This window comes from Drosophila kikkawai, chromosome 3L (assembly GCF_030179895.1).
Source record: "Drosophila kikkawai strain 14028-0561.14 chromosome 3L, DkikHiC1v2, whole genome shotgun sequence".
Lineage (NCBI taxonomy): Eukaryota > Metazoa > Arthropoda > Insecta > Diptera > Drosophilidae > Drosophila > Drosophila kikkawai.
In genome coordinates, this window is record NC_091730.1 from 22,005,960 (window position 1) to 22,024,314 (window position 18,355).

An 18,355-nucleotide genomic window follows, 5' to 3' on the forward strand; every position below is an offset into this window, starting at 1 on the left:
GCAAAATGTCGGAAGAGAGATCGGAGTGCATTAGTGAAATGTTACTGATTGGTACATAAAATAGTCAAAGGAAATCACAGCGAAAATCATTCAGAAGGAAAATGTTTTACATGGAGGAAATAAGCCGGTTTTCGGTTGGTTTACAGTGCGTTTCCCTCACAAATGACACTTGATTGGGGATTTAAACTTGAAAGGAAATAGATTAAAACTCTCCCACTATAAAAATATCTCGATATCCATCACTTTATATTATAGATAATTAAGAAATGTTTAATTGCTTAAGCTGGGCTTAATAAAATGCAAGATGAATGAAAAAGAAAATGTACAAAAATAGGTTAACATCAAATATAACCATTTATGCAAAGTTGCTGAAATATGGTTTGGAATATTTATGCATCGATTAAGTTTTTATCTTTACTTATTAGGACAGTCTATAAAAAGTTACCTAAACTGCCTGCTTGACATCTCACTTTGCCCTGCCTAATAAAGTAATTAATACATTTTCATTGTCAACTGAGACATAACTTCCACAGCTTAGAAGCCGCCCGACAATAAACATTATTATTGCCACTTGGGGCCATATTTTTTTCGGAGCAGATAACCCTCCGTAAGCGGCTCAAAAACAAAAAAATATAGACATATGTACGGACTTGGCCATCGCCTGGGCAAACATCAATTATAATTCGCGGTAAGTAAGAGTGATAACTGAGGTCGTCGTGCCAACCGATCAGCGTCGCTTGCGGTTCAATAAAATCCCAGTGCCCAAAGCCAAAGCCAAAGCTAAAGCCACATCACGCATACGCCCTGGTGTACGCGGGCCGCCCCGACAGTTTCGTTAGCCATTAAAAACATAAGCAACTATGAATTTTTATGGCAATGTGTGTCATTGCCTGGCGAGGAATCAATTAAAGCGACGTAAAGGAGAAATATAAAGTGTTTTGGCCGCTGGGTTTGCGCAAAATTACGTTGACAATTTCACTCGATTTGGTATGCGCTGCCGCTCAACTCGGGCCAAGCCAAGAAGCCTTCATGCCTGGGTGCGGCATCAGTTTTTTGCGTAATTTTCGTTCAAGAAATAAGCCATAGGCCCACCAGACCAAAATTTGACCCTCGCTCAGTTAGTCAGAGGGTTTTCGTTTTGAATACCGAAATTATGAAATTTGCGTTCTTTGTTATGCTGATGAATTATTGTGCTCGCATGGCATTTCTATTTTTACAACCTAAAGAACCTTTCTCGCGGATGGCCAAAAGCGGAGGAGCGAAAGTTCAACGCTCGTTGGCCAAAAGCCTAAGACCGAGAACTTCTTTTTTTGGCCATCGGCTGTTCCCATGATTAATTGTTCCAAGCAGGATGCCGTGTAAGAAAAGCCGAAAAGAAAGAAATTTGCATGATGATGGTGGCAATGGCGGTGGCTGTGGTGCTAATGCCAATCTGATGATCGAAGAACAGCTAGCCCCATGATAATCTTTTTTTAAATTATATGTTTCTCGTAATTTGGCTATAATTCGAAGAGAACTTTTTTTGCCGCCGAGCTTAGCTCATTAAGGTTCGCTCCCAGTTTAATTATAAGAAATGCCATTGACTCGCTCGTTCGCGCTGCTTTTTATATGATTATATTTTTTGTTAATTTGTTATAACATCAGCGTTCTAAACTTAACAATCAAAAGCGCGCAATAAGATTACAAAACGAGTAAGACGGATGTATGGAGGTTTTGCGAGATAGATACTCATTAGTTGGGTTTTTATTATATTTTTTTAAGGTTAAACTAATGTTCTTCTCATTACAATATATTTTGTGGTACATATGGTTTTCTTCTGGTTCTTGATGTTTTGTATATTTAAAGAACCTTTTTTTTATGTTAAATAATTAATAATGTTTCCTTGTTTAATTTTTCCTTTAAGAACCTATTGCACTTAGCTTAGATTATATCATTTTTTATATTCAATAATTAAACTACACTAAAGCCTAGTCGTAACTACTTCCGCTTACCTCTTGTACAACTTCAGGTATGTGTACATATATACCCTTAATTTTGACTGGCAAAAAATACGGCTTAGAATCATTTTTTGTCATGTTGGCTCTCCAACTCAATCAACGTCTCCGCAATGAACAGAAATACTTTCAAGTGGCTTACAATTGGATGGGTTTTGAAGTGGTTCTCGCGTTGTTTGCTCGATTCCTTCGATGATTGATAAAGTGCGCTCAGCACCGCAAAATCAAGTTGAAAAATCCGGCGTGCGAAAGAATTTTTTGGGGGGAAACAGAATTCCCCAACAACAGAACCTCAGAGCCGCCCACACAGAGGCGCTCGTGCGATATTCGCTTTGTTTTGCCATTTCTCGTTATAGCCATTGTGCCAAACAATGGGTTAAACTTGGCCACAGCTGATTAAACATGCAAATTGGCGTTGGGAAATCGTGGAGGAGCAAAGACACGACACGGCCAGTTAAAAATGTGTTTATCAATCCGGGCGATTTTATCAGCCGGGAGCGATCGGTGGATCGCATAAACACTCTCGTAAAACAAAACATCCCGGGCTAAGCAAATGCAAATTTTTATTGCCAGTTTCTGTTGCAATCACTCAGCTTCAGCTTAGGTTTAGCTTCAGCTTATGGAAAACATCCGTAAGATACATAGATTGCTTCTGGGATGCTATGCACAGAACGAATTTGATCTCATTGCTGGAGAGTATCTATTAGAGTTTATAATATTAAATACAGAATTTCAAGTCGATTTAAACCAATACAAATATGTTGAATATTTAAAGGAATATATTAACTATTTTAAAGGTCTTTTTTCGTGAAATAATTGTCTCAAAATTCAAATAAAATGACAAATAAATTAAAATACTTTTTTATTCTCTATGATATATATACAATTTTCTCTATGTACCTTAATTATATGCATTATGTATTCATTCTGCTTATAAAGAGGCGCCGAGGAAGTTGCAAAAAGAATGTCAGGAATGCATTGCATCCATAATTGATGGAGGGAATATAATTAGAAAGCAGCCGACAGTCGACTAATCACAAAGTTGTTACAACAAAACCCGGCCTAGCCTGCTGGCAGATTAACTTATTAGTACTGGAAAGTACTGAAAATACAATGAATAATTCCTACGAAATAATATAGATATTAAGCTTAGGAGAGCTCATTAAAAATGAGATGCAAATTTGCTTAGACCTTATGAATATTTCGGGTAGTTTGTCAACCATGAAGGTGAAGCGGTGGCTTCTTCGAGTCGGTTTTTGTATTCCAAGCCACGCATGAAAAAATCGACAGCAGATGTCGTCAACTTCCTTTTCGGCTAATAAAATAATTATGTAGAATAAATATTAAGTAACTAACCCAGACGACAGACAAATTTAATAATACAAATAATGCATAATTTAGTCATATGCCTCAGCTAGTTCCGAGTCTCAAAATCCCAGCCTGGCTCGGAGTCTGAGCCGAGGCGTGCAATGAAATAATTAACCCTGAACCCCGTCACACATACTTATAAATATATAAATAATTATATATATATATAGTACTTGTGAACACGTACATAAGAATGCCCCATTGTTGTTGGCGGGACTAGTCTATAATCATTTTACCCGTCGCAATGGATTTTTACACGTTTGGTTCTCGGAATCGTCGAATTCCGGCTGTGTGTAAAGTGAGCAAATATTTGTCAGGTTATTTTGGGTTTTTATTTTTGGTGTGATCTCTCTCGGTATTAGCTAATACCTTCGGCAAACTTCAAGAAAGCAACCTCCCACTTGGATCGCTTGATCGAATAGTTTCCAATTGCCCGCAGGGTTCCCATTGGTATTATTCAGTCCGCATCTCCGTTTGTGCAAGAGTTTAAAAAGCGCTGAAAACTAATGGCCTGCACTTAAGGCCACGTTAGGTGGGGGAAAACAGCCTCTACGGGAGCGGGATTTGATTGAAAATGACAGTTAACGTGCCGGCGCAGTCATTAAGGCAAATTTGCAGTTTGCGGTCAGGCAATATGTGTGTGTATCATATCGGGAGGCACCCGGGGGATTTTGGACTTGGATGTGGGGATTACGATGCGAGATTTGCGTGTGTGGTGGTTATGCAAAGGCTGAAGGAAAGTGCAAGTGACAGCCGCGGGTATATTGAGTGTGTGGATTCGCTGTCATTGAGACAATTGGAGCCGGGATTAGATAACCTGCCTTGTGGCACACTAACCGCCACTACAATTTTGGTGGCATTTATTCAAAATTGGAGTTTGAATTCATAGCGGGCTTTTGAAAACGGAAAAGCGGATGAAATTCCGTTCAAATACAATAATAACTGTAAGCTATCATGGAAATCATGAAACATTTTAAGCATTAAAATATATTTATCTTCAGATAATACATGATTTTAAAGGAAAATGGAACGAAACAAAGTTGTGATCTAATATAATTTATGCATAAATTATAATTTCTTTTAGTCAATTCAACAATAAGGTGCTTAAGCATCTGAGAAATCTTTATATTCGCCTTAAAACCTATGTCAGTATTGCTATTATAATTTTATTTTACCATTTCAAGTGGGATCAAGTGTGCTGAGGGAGTGTTTAGCTGCACTTCCCACAGTGTCTCACCCTCTCTCGTTTAATGCAATTTGCTTGATTCTTTTGTCAAGCTCAAGGCTCCGATTCGACTCTGTTTTACTTTATATTGTGCACTTTTAAGGTGCCGCCTCCGAAGTCGCGTAGGTGGACTGAAGTTAACTGAGATTTGCCACAGTGACCGATTTTGTTAGGAATTTCTAGACGCGCCCATGAGTCACAGAGTAGGAGTCTTTGTGGTCTTTGTTTTTCACAGCGACAAAAGTTCGAGTACTTGATGCAAAATTGCAGCTTCAGACGAGGAGCTGCCCTGGTACTTACTTAGACTAATTAGTGCAAAATGCACATGGCACTCCTCTGAAAAACGTTAATTTAACCGTTTTTACTTGACAAAAGGAAGTAAATGTATGAGACTATTTTATAAATTTAATATAAGAATATTTAAAGAATATATAGGGAAATTAAAGTTCATAATTAAAGCCATTTAATCAATGATTATAGAGTTTAATTTAAAGTACTTTTTATTATTTTGTTTGAAGATGAAAAGAGTCTGTTTATAATTATTATACGAAAAAATCTTCGGACTTTGAGGATCATTAATTTAGCTTTGGTCACGATTGATTATTATTTCTATTTTGCTTTTAATTATCTAGGTATTTTCTAGTCTCAAATTAAAAGCTAAGATGGGGCTTAAAATTCGCATATTTTCCACAACTTCAAGCTGATTATGTGTTCATTAGGTTCTATGATTTTCAATATAATTTTCTTTGTGAAAAAAATAATTACATATATTTTAGTAAAGTATTAAGAAATAGCATAATAATGTAAATGCAACTAAGGCCCTTTACAAACAAGTTTCAAGTTACAAATACAATATAAATCTCTAAGATAAATATATATATATTTTATAACTCCCTTATCCTAGGTCACACTGTATCTAGACCTAGGCAAATAACCCATTCCCCGAAACCACTAACTGAGTGAGTCACCAAGAGGCAAAACGCCGGCAAATACTGCATAAAAAATAGCGGCCACAATCTCCGCAACGCTATTGCATAACGAAGACCCACAAGTGGCGGCTAACTAGCGACTTAATGCTCCATTGACGGCGCATTAACGGCCCCGTTAGCATCCATTTCCAATGCAATTAGCCGGCGATGCTCCGTCGTGGTAGTATCGTTGGCCAGTGTCCGGTTACCAGCTGGGTTCGATCCGCTTACCGATCGCCGCGAATCGACGATCCGTTGGCGGACAGATCAGTGGCGTCTCTCCGTTTGGCCATCCGCTACCAATTGCCACCGTATTATGGTTATGGTTATGGTCAACACCGTGGCTGGCCAAACAACTTTTCAATTTCCACCCGGGCTTAGAGGAAAATAGAAGTTCACACAGTTTTCAGTTTGCATTCGCTGTTTGCGTTGTGTTTACACGATTTGTGATAAGTTTATTTTTAAATGTTAAACAAGCTGCCAACAATGCAAGCGGGCAAAGTTCTAGCTGGGTATACACAGAGAGAATAAAGAGGAAACTGAAGTAAAATCAGACTAATATACCTGGAAATAAATTCTACAAAGTCAAAAATTATAAACTTCAATACTTAAGAACCTAGAGAACCTCTCTTCTTTTGTTCTCTTGTAGCAAAGTAGGCCGTTCTTTTTTCGATCGACTTGGCTTTCTTGGAGGCGTATCTCTTTAGGCCAGCTTCCAGCTAATGAGCCCGACCCCTGGCCTTTTCCTCCGCACATTAGCCACGCTCCAATTATTGCAACCCGCGGTGGCAGTTGGCAAATTAGAACGGCAAGGTGATTCCATTTTGCCCCTGCAGACCGACTCGTCGGAGGTCAGCAGGAAAATATGGAAAAATGCATGGGCCATTAATAAACACATATATTGGCTATCGTAAAAAATATATACATATATAACTCGGCGAACCGCAGAACCAGCCGCAACTGTGAGATTAAACCTGTTTTGCGACAAGTGCGCCGTGGTAAGCGACTGTATTGTCCATGTCCATTACAGTTAGAGACATGGCCACTAAATGCAGTTTCACTCGCAGTCAGCACAGTGGATGGGAAAGCATAAGTGATCAAGATTAAACTATAGATCGATTAAAAGCAAAATAAACTGGTAACAGTCCTAACAAGACCGCAAAATTTAAGCTGAACTAACTAACTTGACTATTAAATATTTCTAAACAAGCATAAAACTCTTTCAAGAGTCTAAAAAAAATATTTCTTTATTTATTTGAAAGTTCTTTCAGCTTCTATGAACTTTCCCAATTATTATTAATAATTCCTAAAAATTCTGCAATATTTATATTATTTATCCCACTGTTTTGAGTTCAGTTTTGTTGGTGCTGTAACAGTTGTTTTTTGCCTGGAACCTTTTTTGTGGGCCCGGTTTCGGTCTGTTTTTTGTTGCCGTCTTAATGTTTTGTTTTACTTTTTTTGTAAGTTTTGTATTTTTTTTCCAATTGCTCATTGATGTCTGTTTGCTTTTGGCTTTAGTTTCGGCTGTGGCACCGTTACACGCTGCCTGGCTGATTTTGCACTCTCCCGTTTTAAAGTTCAAAGGTGTCTGAACACAGTGTTTGTACTTTTGTTGTTTTTCCCCACAGATTTTGTGTCGTGAGAACCGAATTGGTAAGATACTTTGATACCTTGCACCATGCAGATGGTCAGTACTTTCGGGTATTGATTTGTGGAAGGGGGCAACATGGATGTAAACGTTAGACAAAAATGCGTTTACTTATTTGTTTAAGCAAAACCAATGTTTAGGAAGGATATGGTAAGGTTTGAAGGCGTGAGAAATAATTGTGGATTGAATATTCCCATATTAAGTTACATGTTCATAAACTTTCTACAAGGAGAAATAATTTAGATACATTGGAAATAGTTGACTTTGGTCAATGTTTCCAAAACCATGAAGTTTTATTGTTGAGAAGCTGAGTTTACAAAAATATCATTTGTTATTAATGAATATACTAAGTAAGTAATATGGTTGGCTGACTGACTTTATAAAACCCCTTAAAATTCAATTCATTCTTTTTCAATTCAACATAAGTAAAAAAAACAATACTAAAACATTGATATTGTCTAATTAACTTAAAAAATGTTGTAAATGTGAACTATGTTGTATGAAAAGGTATATTAAATATCCAAAATAAGAACATAAAACCATAGTTATTTGAAATTGTTAAGCTCAAGTTTTCGTTAGGGTAAAGTAAATTATTTTTGCCTAGTTTGCTTTTCTTAAATTTCCCTTACAACTCTAAAACTAGTTCACAAATTGTCTTAAAACAAGTAAGAAATGTAGAAAACTAACTCAACTTTTAATATATATTCTTAAATCAGATACCCCCGCTTTTGGTTAACAAATAATAACTTACTTTAGCAGCCATTGGTGGTGACGATCCAGAGGTGCTTACTTGAAGCAACAGGTGCTCGGGTGGCAAACGCATCCAGCAGATAGTACACTCATTTGTTTATGGATCCGCACCGAGCGGAGCTTTTCGAGCTGCTCTACGAGCACGAGCGAGTGGGATGGCTGTATTCCGAATGAAGAGCAGAAGATACTCGCGAGACTTTGTAGAAACTTCACTGATTGCGATACAAGATACTTCTTTCTTTTCTGGCTTTCTTGCCTTTGTATATTTACTTTCTGCAGTGACAATGCGCACTGTAATTAATTTCGCTTCAGGCCAAGTGATAATAACAACTTTTCGCTTCTCATCGCCCCTCGTTTCATTTCGTTTCATTCATTTATTTATGCATTTGACCCGCTTTGTGTGTGGCTTTGACAACAACCGAAACGAGTTGCAACAATACAGCAGCAATATTGGTAACAAAAACACACGGCTGCCTTTTGCTGCTGTTGTTGTTTACCTGGAATTTTGCGGTTCTACGCAAAAAAACTTGTTGGCCGTTTTGTTGTTTTGTTTATGATTTTTTATTCTGCACTTGTTAACGCACACATACACACGCGCACTCACACCAACACACACATACGCACATGAAGTAAGCACAGCTTTTGGGTGAAATATTTTCATGAATTTTGTGCGTTTTTCGGTTTCATTTTAGCACCCACGATTTATTTTTCGGTTAGTTTTGGCTAGCAGCGAGCGTAGTAGTAGTTGCCTCTATCCCTGTCTGTCTCTAGCTGCCTCTCTGTCTCGCTCTCGCGGGGGTGGCGGGCGGTGGGCGGTTGGGCGGTAAAACGCATGCGCGCGTCTCGCGGTCTTCGAACTGTTTTTCTCAAGCGGCGCAACACGACTGAGCGGCGATCTCAATGGCGATCGTGCTCGCGCCTAAGCGGAGCTTGAAAGCTTTGAGCTTCCCACAGGTGAGAGCGTCAGGTGGGCTGAAGCTTGGCGTTGCAGCGACCTCTGTGGGAATTTAAGAGTAATTTTGTTTAATTTTTTTAAGCGCCAAAAATTTAAAATAAAATATTTTAGGAAATTTTATTAGATTATTTTGTTATAATACTTTTAAAGCAGTGCGCATACATATAAATAAAATTAATTGAAATTAATATTAAATTAATAAATTTTAAATGTAAACTTTGTTATAATTACTATTTATTTATTAAAACAGCAAATATTTGAAACTTAATTTCTTTACAGAAGATAAGATAACCGTAGTTATTATAATCTGTAAGATTTGTAGCTAAATCGACTCGTCTTGTGATGCTAGTCAAGAATGTGTATAGTTTTTATTATTTAATATTTTTATTCTCTGTAAATTTAAAATAATAAAAAATATAACCAAATCTCAGGCTTAAAACTTTTCTTTGACTGTCAAGCTTAGTTAAAAATACAAAACATGGCATGATATTTTACTGTTCTTTACATATTATTTAAGTTATGTTCAAGTTCACTATTTCTTTACGCTGTTCTCTTGGCTAATGAGTATTTTTATTTAGCTTCAAATGGTTTCTGTCACAAGTATAATTAAACAGCTGAATTTAAAACGTAATAACTTCCTCGTCAGATGTCTTTTATCGCTAAGAAAATTACAACCTTTATTTTTTGCACACAGAAACCGGCTGACCTCAAGCCTTAAAATAAGTAACATAAGCCCAATTAAAATATCATTTTAAAGCGGCTTGTTAACCTACGGATCCTGTATTTATATAATTAATTAAAGCTTTTATCAATGCACTCGCAAGATGCTCGTCGGAAAGAGATTGTTGTATTTTTAACAAGATTTTCAGGTGAAAAAATGGTACTTAAATGAATTAGCTTCATTAAAGGAAAAAGAATGCGCTTCAAAAAAATATTATTAGTACAAAGGTATGAATTACAGGTACTGAAAACATTATGTCATATTTTCATGTTTAATATACATAGTTTTTGTTATGTAATGGCAACTTAAGAATCCATAAAATAATGCTTTCTTTACTTGCTCTTCTCGAGCCTAATAAATCAACGCCACTTATACATTTTGCCTTCATTTATATAAACGACACGTGATTGAGTCTTTTGATTGATTGAAGGGCCTGGATGGTCCGAGAATGAGACTCGACTCGACGCTGGAGCGAAAGAGAGATCGGGTCTTCGAGGTGCGTGCAATAACCGAGGCGAGGAGCCGAAGCCGAGCTAAAAAAAAAAAAACATTAAAAGACTCGATTATTGACCACCGGCCAGCGACAAATCCGGACTGAAGCTCGGACTCGGGCGCGTAAGGGAGTCGAGTCGAGAGTGTGTCTGTCGGGTCTCGGGTTTCGGGTCTCTCGCCTTTTGTTGATCTTGAGACTGAAATTCCAATTGTTGATTTATCTCTCGGCTGCTGCGCCGTCTACGTCGCTGCCCGCGGTCGGCTCAGTTGACCAGCGACCAAGTTTATAAAACTTTGAGCCAAAATGCAGCGGCGCACAGTTGTTACCAAAGCGTTGCACGCGTCGTGGCCCTCATCATCATCACAATTTCAGCGAAAATGAAAACGAAATTCGGTTAACGTCAACAGAAACGGACAAAAATTCAAAGAGCCAAAAAAAAAGCAGCAAAAAACACAAACAAGTTGCAGGGCCAGACCACGGGCAAGAGTCAGCTAATCTGTTGTGCAGTGCGTTTTATCAGCCAGCGAAAGAAACGAAAACGAAAGTCGGTCCAAGTCCAAGTTAAACTCTCGGTGGAAAAAAATCTCTTCGGCGAAAGAAAAAAGTCAAATAAAATCGGTGAAGAAAAAAAATCAGAGGCACGCGGATCTCATCTCGGTAATGTCTCAATAAAAGCCATCTTAACTACAGCCGGAATGTAGGAAAAAGTGAAAATAAAAGCACTCGCCAAGTTTCGATCATAAAAAATACATAAGTTTTAAGTCAAACAAGAGGAGCATTTAAGTACCAGTAAGTTGAGTGGGAATAACCAGCCAGTTCTGTGCTCTCTTGGCAAATAAGACTTGTTAATTGGATTCTGATCAGAGGAGCGTCCAGCCAAACACTGTCCAATAAGCTGGCCTTCCAGTGTGGATCCGCATCGCACTCTTTCTCCCGCGCACACCGATTCCGCCGCACTGATGTTATGTAAATGCAGATCAAATATATTTCGAAATTCCACAATAGACGGGTCCATATGTATATATTTGTATATATGTTTTTTCCGAGGGGCGTCGAGTCGCGCGTTGCGCTTGCCACAAAAGAAGCGGCGTCTAAATTATGCAAAACCAACAAAAAGATCGCTTAGGAAAGCGAGAAAACGAGCAAAAAGCGCTAACCATGCACAGTGACAAAAAAAATGAGCCTTTAATGTTCATAAATAAAAAGTTCTTAAAGACTAGTAATTACTGAAGAGAATTATATAAATTTTAGTTAATATAAAACCAAGAAAGAGGCTAATGAGTCTTTAAAAAATTACATATATTTACATATAAAAGTTGATTATATTTCAAAATAAATTATGGCAAATTATAAGCAGATTAAAGAAAATTTTGAAGAATAGTAATACATTTTTAGATTATATGGTTACATAATTGGATTTCCTTAAGATTGTTTTACTGTTCATATGTCAGTGAGATTATTAAACTTGTTTTAAAATTTATAACTTTATATGACCTTTATTTATTTATTACATTTCTTGTATTAATATAGTTTTTCAATTAACTATAAAGATAGAAATTTCAAAATTACTTAAGCTGCACATAAATTTATTATGCTTAATTGTTTGTGTACATTTCACATATATTTTTAACGAATTTGACAACGTTAAGGTACCTAAAGTAAACCTTATACTAAGACCTCAATGAAGATCACTTTATAGGGTTATTTAAGTACCTATCACTATCGCCTGACTTATTAATCTTTCCCAGAATTCTTAAATTTCTCTCTGTGCACCCAAATTGATTGTGCCACAAAAGGCAGCTCTCATGATTCTGGGGCCGTCTTTTTGTCTGTTAATTTTGATTACGCGCACCTTTAGTCATAATAAACAATAAGCCGCGAATTATTACGTATGAGTGAGTTTGTTTGTGTGTCAAAGCGAAAACGAAAGGTAGCAACAACAAGCCACCGATTGTGTGTGGTCAGCTCGGTGGCAATCGACGTCGCTGCCTTTACACCTGCGCAGAGCTGCGTCACTCGAAAACACCCAAAAACCAAAGTAACTCAAACTGAAACTCGAACCGAAACTCGAACTCACACTCGAGACATACGCGTCGCCGGGCAACGCAGGCAATCAATTGAACCTTAGTCGCCGTTTGAGTCGCACTCCCAGCGGAATTGGGTTGAGTCTCGTACTGTGTCGTCTCGTTTCGGCTTTTGTTTATCTTTTTTTCGCTGCGTTTTCAACAAAAAAACTTTTACCCCGCTTGGCGCCGTCAAATCAAAATTAATGCAAAATTATTAACGCCTGTGTTAAAAATGTTAATTGTTGCATAAGTCTTCTCTCTTCGCGTCGCTTTTCCACTCCTTTCTTTCGCCGATTGTTTAACCGGTAATGGGCTTACATGTCGTATGCGTAATATTCTAATAATGAATTCGATGATGAGGAGGAAAAGGGGTTGAGTAGTGCGTGGGTTTGTTCGTTTTAGGTTGTTTACTTTCTTACACAGGGGAAAATGTGTTTTAAAAACAAAAAATATAAAGCTTAAATGTAAAGAAATTATAAAATGTGAAGTGATTTTGCTTGCTATTGGGTTTTATGTAAATTAAAATTGTAATGGATGAACTTAATTAAGTAAATCTTTTTTTCTTTAATTAAAAATATTACCAAGTTCACATAAATGAAAACAAAAAGTTCCAAAAGTACAATTTATTCAAAAATTCATAAAATAATGACACATTTCTTATATATTTTTTCTGTACATATTACAAAATCCCATTTTTCACCTTAATTAAAACGGCAATCAAAAGATAAAATTTACTCACTTTAAACTAAAGACGTTAAATAATAATAATTTCACAAAAAATTCGCTACCTTGCTTCATCTTAAACTCGTAAAGAAACGTCCAACGTGCGTAATATTCTAATGCAATCGCAAAAGTGAAGAGTGCGAGGGGCCAAAGTGCAAAAATTAGTAAATAAAGTAATAAATGCAATGTGTGTCAGTGGGAAATTACTATCGAATGCGTTTGAAAACGTGCTTATTGGCCAACGAAAGTTTCTCCCAATCAATTGGCACAAACATTAACCAATATCAATACCGCAGGTGGGACGACGCGAGACGAGACGAGGCGTGGCCAGGTGAGGTGAATCGTGGTACGGTGACCTTCGACGGACGGCAGCAAAGCGGCAATCAAACAAGCCATTTGAGATAGCCAAACAAACGCGGTCCAAATACCGCGCACAATACCATCGTCCGTACTGAGTTAATAGAGTTAAACACCAAATATAAATAAGCCAAGGTGACTAAGTACGGCAGCGGCATGGAGATCAGGCGCACCTCTCGATCTCGGCCATATCTCTGGGCCATAACGCTGCTGATGCTGCTCGGCCTTTGGCTGGGCTCGGTTTTGGCCAAGGGCGCCAGCAATCAGACCAACAACGCGCAGACCTGGCAGCAGCAGCCGCACTATCAAAGTCATTCCAATGAGTCGCAATTGCTGCCGGAGGAACCGGCACTTATGGAACTGAGCCCCCCGATAGTGAGCTCGCCCCATGAAACCCATTTGACGCGCACCTCGGTGATCTTCGGGCTAACCAAGGTGGCCAACGAGAGCAGTGTGAGCCACAAGTGCCACGCGCAGCTGAGACAAGTGCAGCGCGGCATACTCGCGAAGCAGCCGTGGGCCATGAAGGGTAAGTGTTTGGGTAAATCCCCGAAAAACTTCAAGCTTATGTTGATACTTGGGGATTAAATAGATAAAGAAAATTGGCAGAGTCCTCAGGGGAATTATTTTAGATTTCAAATCAATGTAATAAAAAGGTCGAACAGCCATAAAAACTGTATAAAAAAATATGATGAAACAATGGGCTTCCTGAAAATTTAAATTTTAGCATTAAGACTTGAAACTCCTACTGAAAATATACGCTTAACAGATCTACAAATGCACCAAGAACATTCTCTTTTTCAATCAGCTGTGTACTTTTTATTTGTATACAATTATCTGCTTATTTCAATAATATTTGCACAACAACTCGAAGCAGCAAATGAGCAAAATATAACACAAACATAGTGAGATCACTTATCACGAATCAATTATAGCTTTGAATAACCCATTTAAATAAATATATATTTAATACAAATTAAGTTATTTATAGAATTCTAAAACTCAAGAGAATTTTACTTAGCAGATAACCCCAACAAAACATTTTATGACTCATAGTAGGGTTTCTAAAGAAAATCTAGAGGAATTTGAATAGTAAACAGATTATTTTTGTACTAGGTAAGCACAGACCAACTGACCAATGATGCGAGATAACTCAATAGACTCTTACTGCACGTGGCTTACAGAATTAGCCAGCTATCATAGATTTATTAAACATATATTTATACTTTAGTCTGGCCCTTTCAGAGTCCACAATTGATTTAAATATCAAACATAGACCAGAGAACCTTTTAAGATTCCGCTAGCTAAGCACTTACCTCAAACAAATGTAATTTCCTAAACTCTATTGTACTTTCCCACAGTGCTGGATGCCTCGGGAACTAAGCCCTCGGGCTTTGTCTATGGCCAGAACTACTGGCTGGGAAGCCGGGAAGCTTGTCGCGGGGTCCAAAGACCCGTGGAAATAACGCTGTCGAAGAACTTCGATCGGGTGATGCACTACGGGATTATCACCCAGCAAGCCCCCTTTGACATGGACTATCGTGTGATCTACCTGAGGCACAGCTCCCCGTGGCAGGTGGAAATAAAGCTCATGTCTGAGCAGATCATCCACATAGGACTCTGTCTGCCGAAAGCCTGCAGTTCAGAGGAGGTCAAGGGCCTAGCCCAAGACTACGTGGCTGGAGGCATGTTTACCGAAAACGAGATCTTTGACATCCGGCCGGAGGTGGTCTATATGAAGGATCTGCAGCTGAAGGATGTATTCTTCGAGAGGGCCAGTTTCCGGCTGCTGGTGGCCTGTGTTCTGGCCACCGGCGCTCTGATGCTCTGTGCCCAGCAGCTAACGGCCGCCAAGAAAGTCACTCCCTCTTCTGATGAACCCGATCCTGGGCTGGCTCCCGCTGAATCCGAATTATGGAGGGGACTCCACTCCCTTCTCCAGCTGGAGAAGCTGCAGAAATACATTCCCTGCTGGGATGTACCCGGAAACTGGTCCAAGATCTTTGCCGTGCGTGAGAACGGTCCCAATGAGATACCCCTAATGAATGGCCTGCGATCTGTGTGTGCCATCTGGATCATGGTATTCCACGTGGTGTGGTTCATGTACTTCACTGTTCACAATAAAACAGTGCTCATTTCGTATGCGGAACAGGCCTTCTTCCAGTACGTCTCCTCGGCTCCGCTACTCGTTGATGTCTTCTTCACCATCAGGTGGGTTTTAAACCTCTTAAAAAATATAAATAAATATTTAATGGAAATGTAATACGTTTCAGTGGTTTCCTGCAAACATACAACTTCCTGCGCAACTCCCAGCAGCTGGAAACAGTCCGTTGCAATGGCTTCGTCCAGAACCTGAAGCTCTTTGGCAAGCTACTCTTCCATCGCTATCTTCGTTTGGGACCCCTCTACCTGGTGGTTATGGCCACCGTGGATCTGGTGTATGCCTACATTGGGGATGTTTCGGTTTACCACATCAACGAGCGTTTCGACGAAATGTGCTCCCGCCACTGGTGGCGCAATCTGCTATTCATCCAGAACCTCTTCGATCACCGGGACATGTGCGCCAACTGGAGCTGGTCGCTGGCCTGCGAGATGCAGTTCTTCATCCTGGCCAGTGCCCTTTTGTTCCTTTATGTAAAGTGAGTTGATTATAAGTTCAGCCAGGAACATGGACTAATATGCTTTGCATTTTACAGATACCCGAAGGTAGTCAAAGCCCTGGTGGCCTCCGCCTTTGTGGCCACCATTGCCTGGTCCTATAGCATCGGGGTGAGCATAAAGTTTCAGCTGTCCTTCGACTCAGCCTTTGCCACAGGCACGGAGATCTACACGTCGCCCTTTGTAAGGGTCCTACCGTATATTCTAGGTGCTGTCACTGCCTGGCTTCTCCTGGAGAATCGCCTCCAGTTGGAGCTGAGCGAGCCGAGGGAGCGGCAGTGCTGGCACCTGGCCCTGGTGGTGTTCTTCGCCTGCATTTACTCCACTGTGAAGCGTGATCTGGGCCCCTTGATGGCCATCACGTTGTTTGTGATGGGACGCTTGTTCTTCTCCCTGAGCGTCTGCTGGATGGTGGCGGGCAGTTGCCAGGGACGCGGTGTCTGGTGGTCACGACTGTTGGAGGCCAAGGGTTTCCAGCACGTCAGTCGGCTGTCCTACGCCATCTATCTGCTCAATCCGCTGGTCATCGCCCTCTTCTACAGCCTGACAAATGCCAGTACGGACGCGGATCCCTTCATGCTGGTGAGTGTTTAAATCAAGATAAGATTTGCAAAAAAAAGAAATCCACATTTAATTTATTGCAGTGCGTAGTAACCTGCGGATTCGCTGTCATCGTTTACCTGGCCTCGATCCTCTTCTCCCTGGCCTTTGAGCTGCCCTTCAGCAATCTGTCGAGTTTGCTAAATCGGCGCAGCAAACAGAAGAGTGCCTAAAAGACGCTAGCCCTAAGTTAGGACCTTGGGGTCAACGCACACGCCTCCATCTGACAATTGTGATCGCTTCATGTACAACTATTCATCATAACCGAATCACTAGGCTTAGTCTTGTCGTAGTCAATATGTAATACGTATCTATATATCCTGTACACCGGTGGCCACCGTACTTAATAAGATAATCCCTCTAGCAGTAGATCCACTCTGATATACGTATATCTCCGCTATAAATATGTACTATACTTATTAAACCCAGTATAATTACCCAGTTGAGGATTAAAATGTGTTTTATTTAATATTAGTATGAGAATTTATGGTTTTCAGGCATATAGTCCAGCTTAGGCTGCGTTTCCATAAAATTTACAGGTTTGTATTTGGTTTAAAATTGTCCAGAGTCCCGAAGAAAAATGTGTTTATTTTTTTATTATTATGATTATTATTATTATTTATTTGAAGATATTCTTCCTAACGCTATGAGTAGTTATAATTGTTAGTTTTTAATTATTCCATGCCGAAAATTGCCTTGAGCTCCGACACTTTAGATTCCTTCGAGAAAGTAAAACTTATTGTGAATTGATACAATATTGAGGGCGCTTCCTGCTCTTCGTATTCCTTGATAACAATTTTAAAATATTGATTTCCGTCACGCTCGAACAATTCAGTGTGTAGGGAGTTGTATGTCCTGCCACTTTTACAATTGATCTTGCCCATTCTTAGGATAGCTTGGCTCATATCCCAGCAAAAAAGTTTGGTTAGCTTGAGGCCATTGACATATCCGTTCTCAACTGCTGGATGGTAGGCAGACGTCTTGAGCCTATAGACTCTGAATGGATGGCCCCCAACTAAGCGAGGCTCTATCTTGAATGGCATGTTGATGCAAAGAAGGGGTATCCATATTTTGTAAATATCCTTTTGAAGGTAGGTGCCTGTAAAATATGTATATTCGAGTATGTAAATTTTGTATCACAAAAAGGTTGTTCAGGGGCAAGTCATTTTAAAAGATTCTACAGAATTGCAACTTACACGTGTCTATCCAGCCACTCACTTTTTCCTTGAAAATTGAATTCATATTAATTAGTTCCAGATTTATCTTCACGGACATTTCGACTGCATCTTGGGTGTATAGTTTACTCTCAGGATTCGAGGGTTTAGGTAGACCTTCTGAAAGAATTTTCAGCGCTTCGTTAAATTTAAGCGACATATTTTCTTCTGATTTTTTATTCGGAAATCCCCAGAAAAAAACTTTCGGTTCAGTGTTGCCAGATGAAAATATGTCTCTCCCCCTAATAAATCGCAAAAAGTTGAAATTTCCCCCTAAAAAATCCAGTTTTCCCCCTAAATTTAAAAAATCAGTTCATTTCACAAATATAAGGAAGAAACATCTTTTTGTTACTTAATTTTAATGTTTTTTTTATACATAAGCATCGATAACATTTTCTGAAATTTTGGCATGGAAACCTCTTTGTTCACAAAAAGTTTTAAAAGTTGTTGCAATTGTTGGGTAAATCATAAAATCTACAATGTTTTTTCAAAACATAGTATTAATACAAGTTTAAAAAAAACCCCTAAACTTTCCCCCTAAAATTTCACTTTTGACATCAAAAATATTTATATTTATTTTGAATGTGTACATTCACAGATATTTTAATTACAGAT

At 39.0% G+C, this 18,355-nt stretch overlaps 2 protein-coding genes across 4 annotated transcripts in view; one reads left to right on the top strand and one right to left on the bottom strand.

Annotated features, from left to right (window-relative positions):
- Positions 1-8,802, bottom strand: part of Tie (Tie-like receptor tyrosine kinase) — a 22,726-nt gene extending 13,924 nt beyond the window's left edge. Inside the window, exon 1 of the mRNA XM_017172488.3 lies at positions 7,955-8,802. The gene's annotated coding sequence lies outside the window, so the exon portion shown is untranslated. The remainder of the gene's footprint in view (positions 1-7,954) is intronic.
- On the top strand, positions 8,774-16,967 carry LOC108078970 (nose resistant to fluoxetine protein 6). 3 transcript variants are annotated; one of them, XM_070285028.1, is made up of 6 exons: positions 8,774-8,907; positions 13,208-13,797; positions 14,630-15,479; positions 15,542-15,907; positions 15,965-16,508; positions 16,571-16,967. In XM_070285028.1, exons 2-6 carry the CDS (start codon positions 13,425-13,427, stop codon positions 16,697-16,699), a joined length of 2,262 nt encoding a protein of 753 aa, XP_070141129.1. In that variant the 5' UTR covers positions 8,774-8,907; positions 13,208-13,424; the 3' UTR covers positions 16,700-16,967. The 3 variants fall into 3 exon arrangements, with proteins under 3 accessions (XP_070141129.1, XP_017028624.1, XP_017028625.1); XM_017173135.3 differs by lacking the exon at positions 8,774-8,907 and adding an exon at positions 10,001-10,911; XM_017173136.3 differs by lacking the exon at positions 8,774-8,907 and adding an exon at positions 10,763-10,779.
- Positions 16,968-18,355: the final 1,388 nt, after the last annotated feature.

Excerpts from the sequence above, each read along its gene's own strand:
- LOC108078970 (XM_070285028.1), top strand. The coding sequence starts at position 13,425 with ATGGAGATCAGGCGCACCTCTCGATCTCGGCCATATCTCTGGGCCATA. Across the intron at positions 13,798-14,629 it reads GCAGCCGTGGGCCATGAAGG|TGCTGGATGCCTCGGGAACT; the intron begins GTAAGTGTTTGG and ends ACTTTCCCACAG. Across the intron at positions 15,480-15,541 it reads GATGTCTTCTTCACCATCAG|TGGTTTCCTGCAAACATACA; the intron begins GTGGGTTTTAAA and ends AATACGTTTCAG.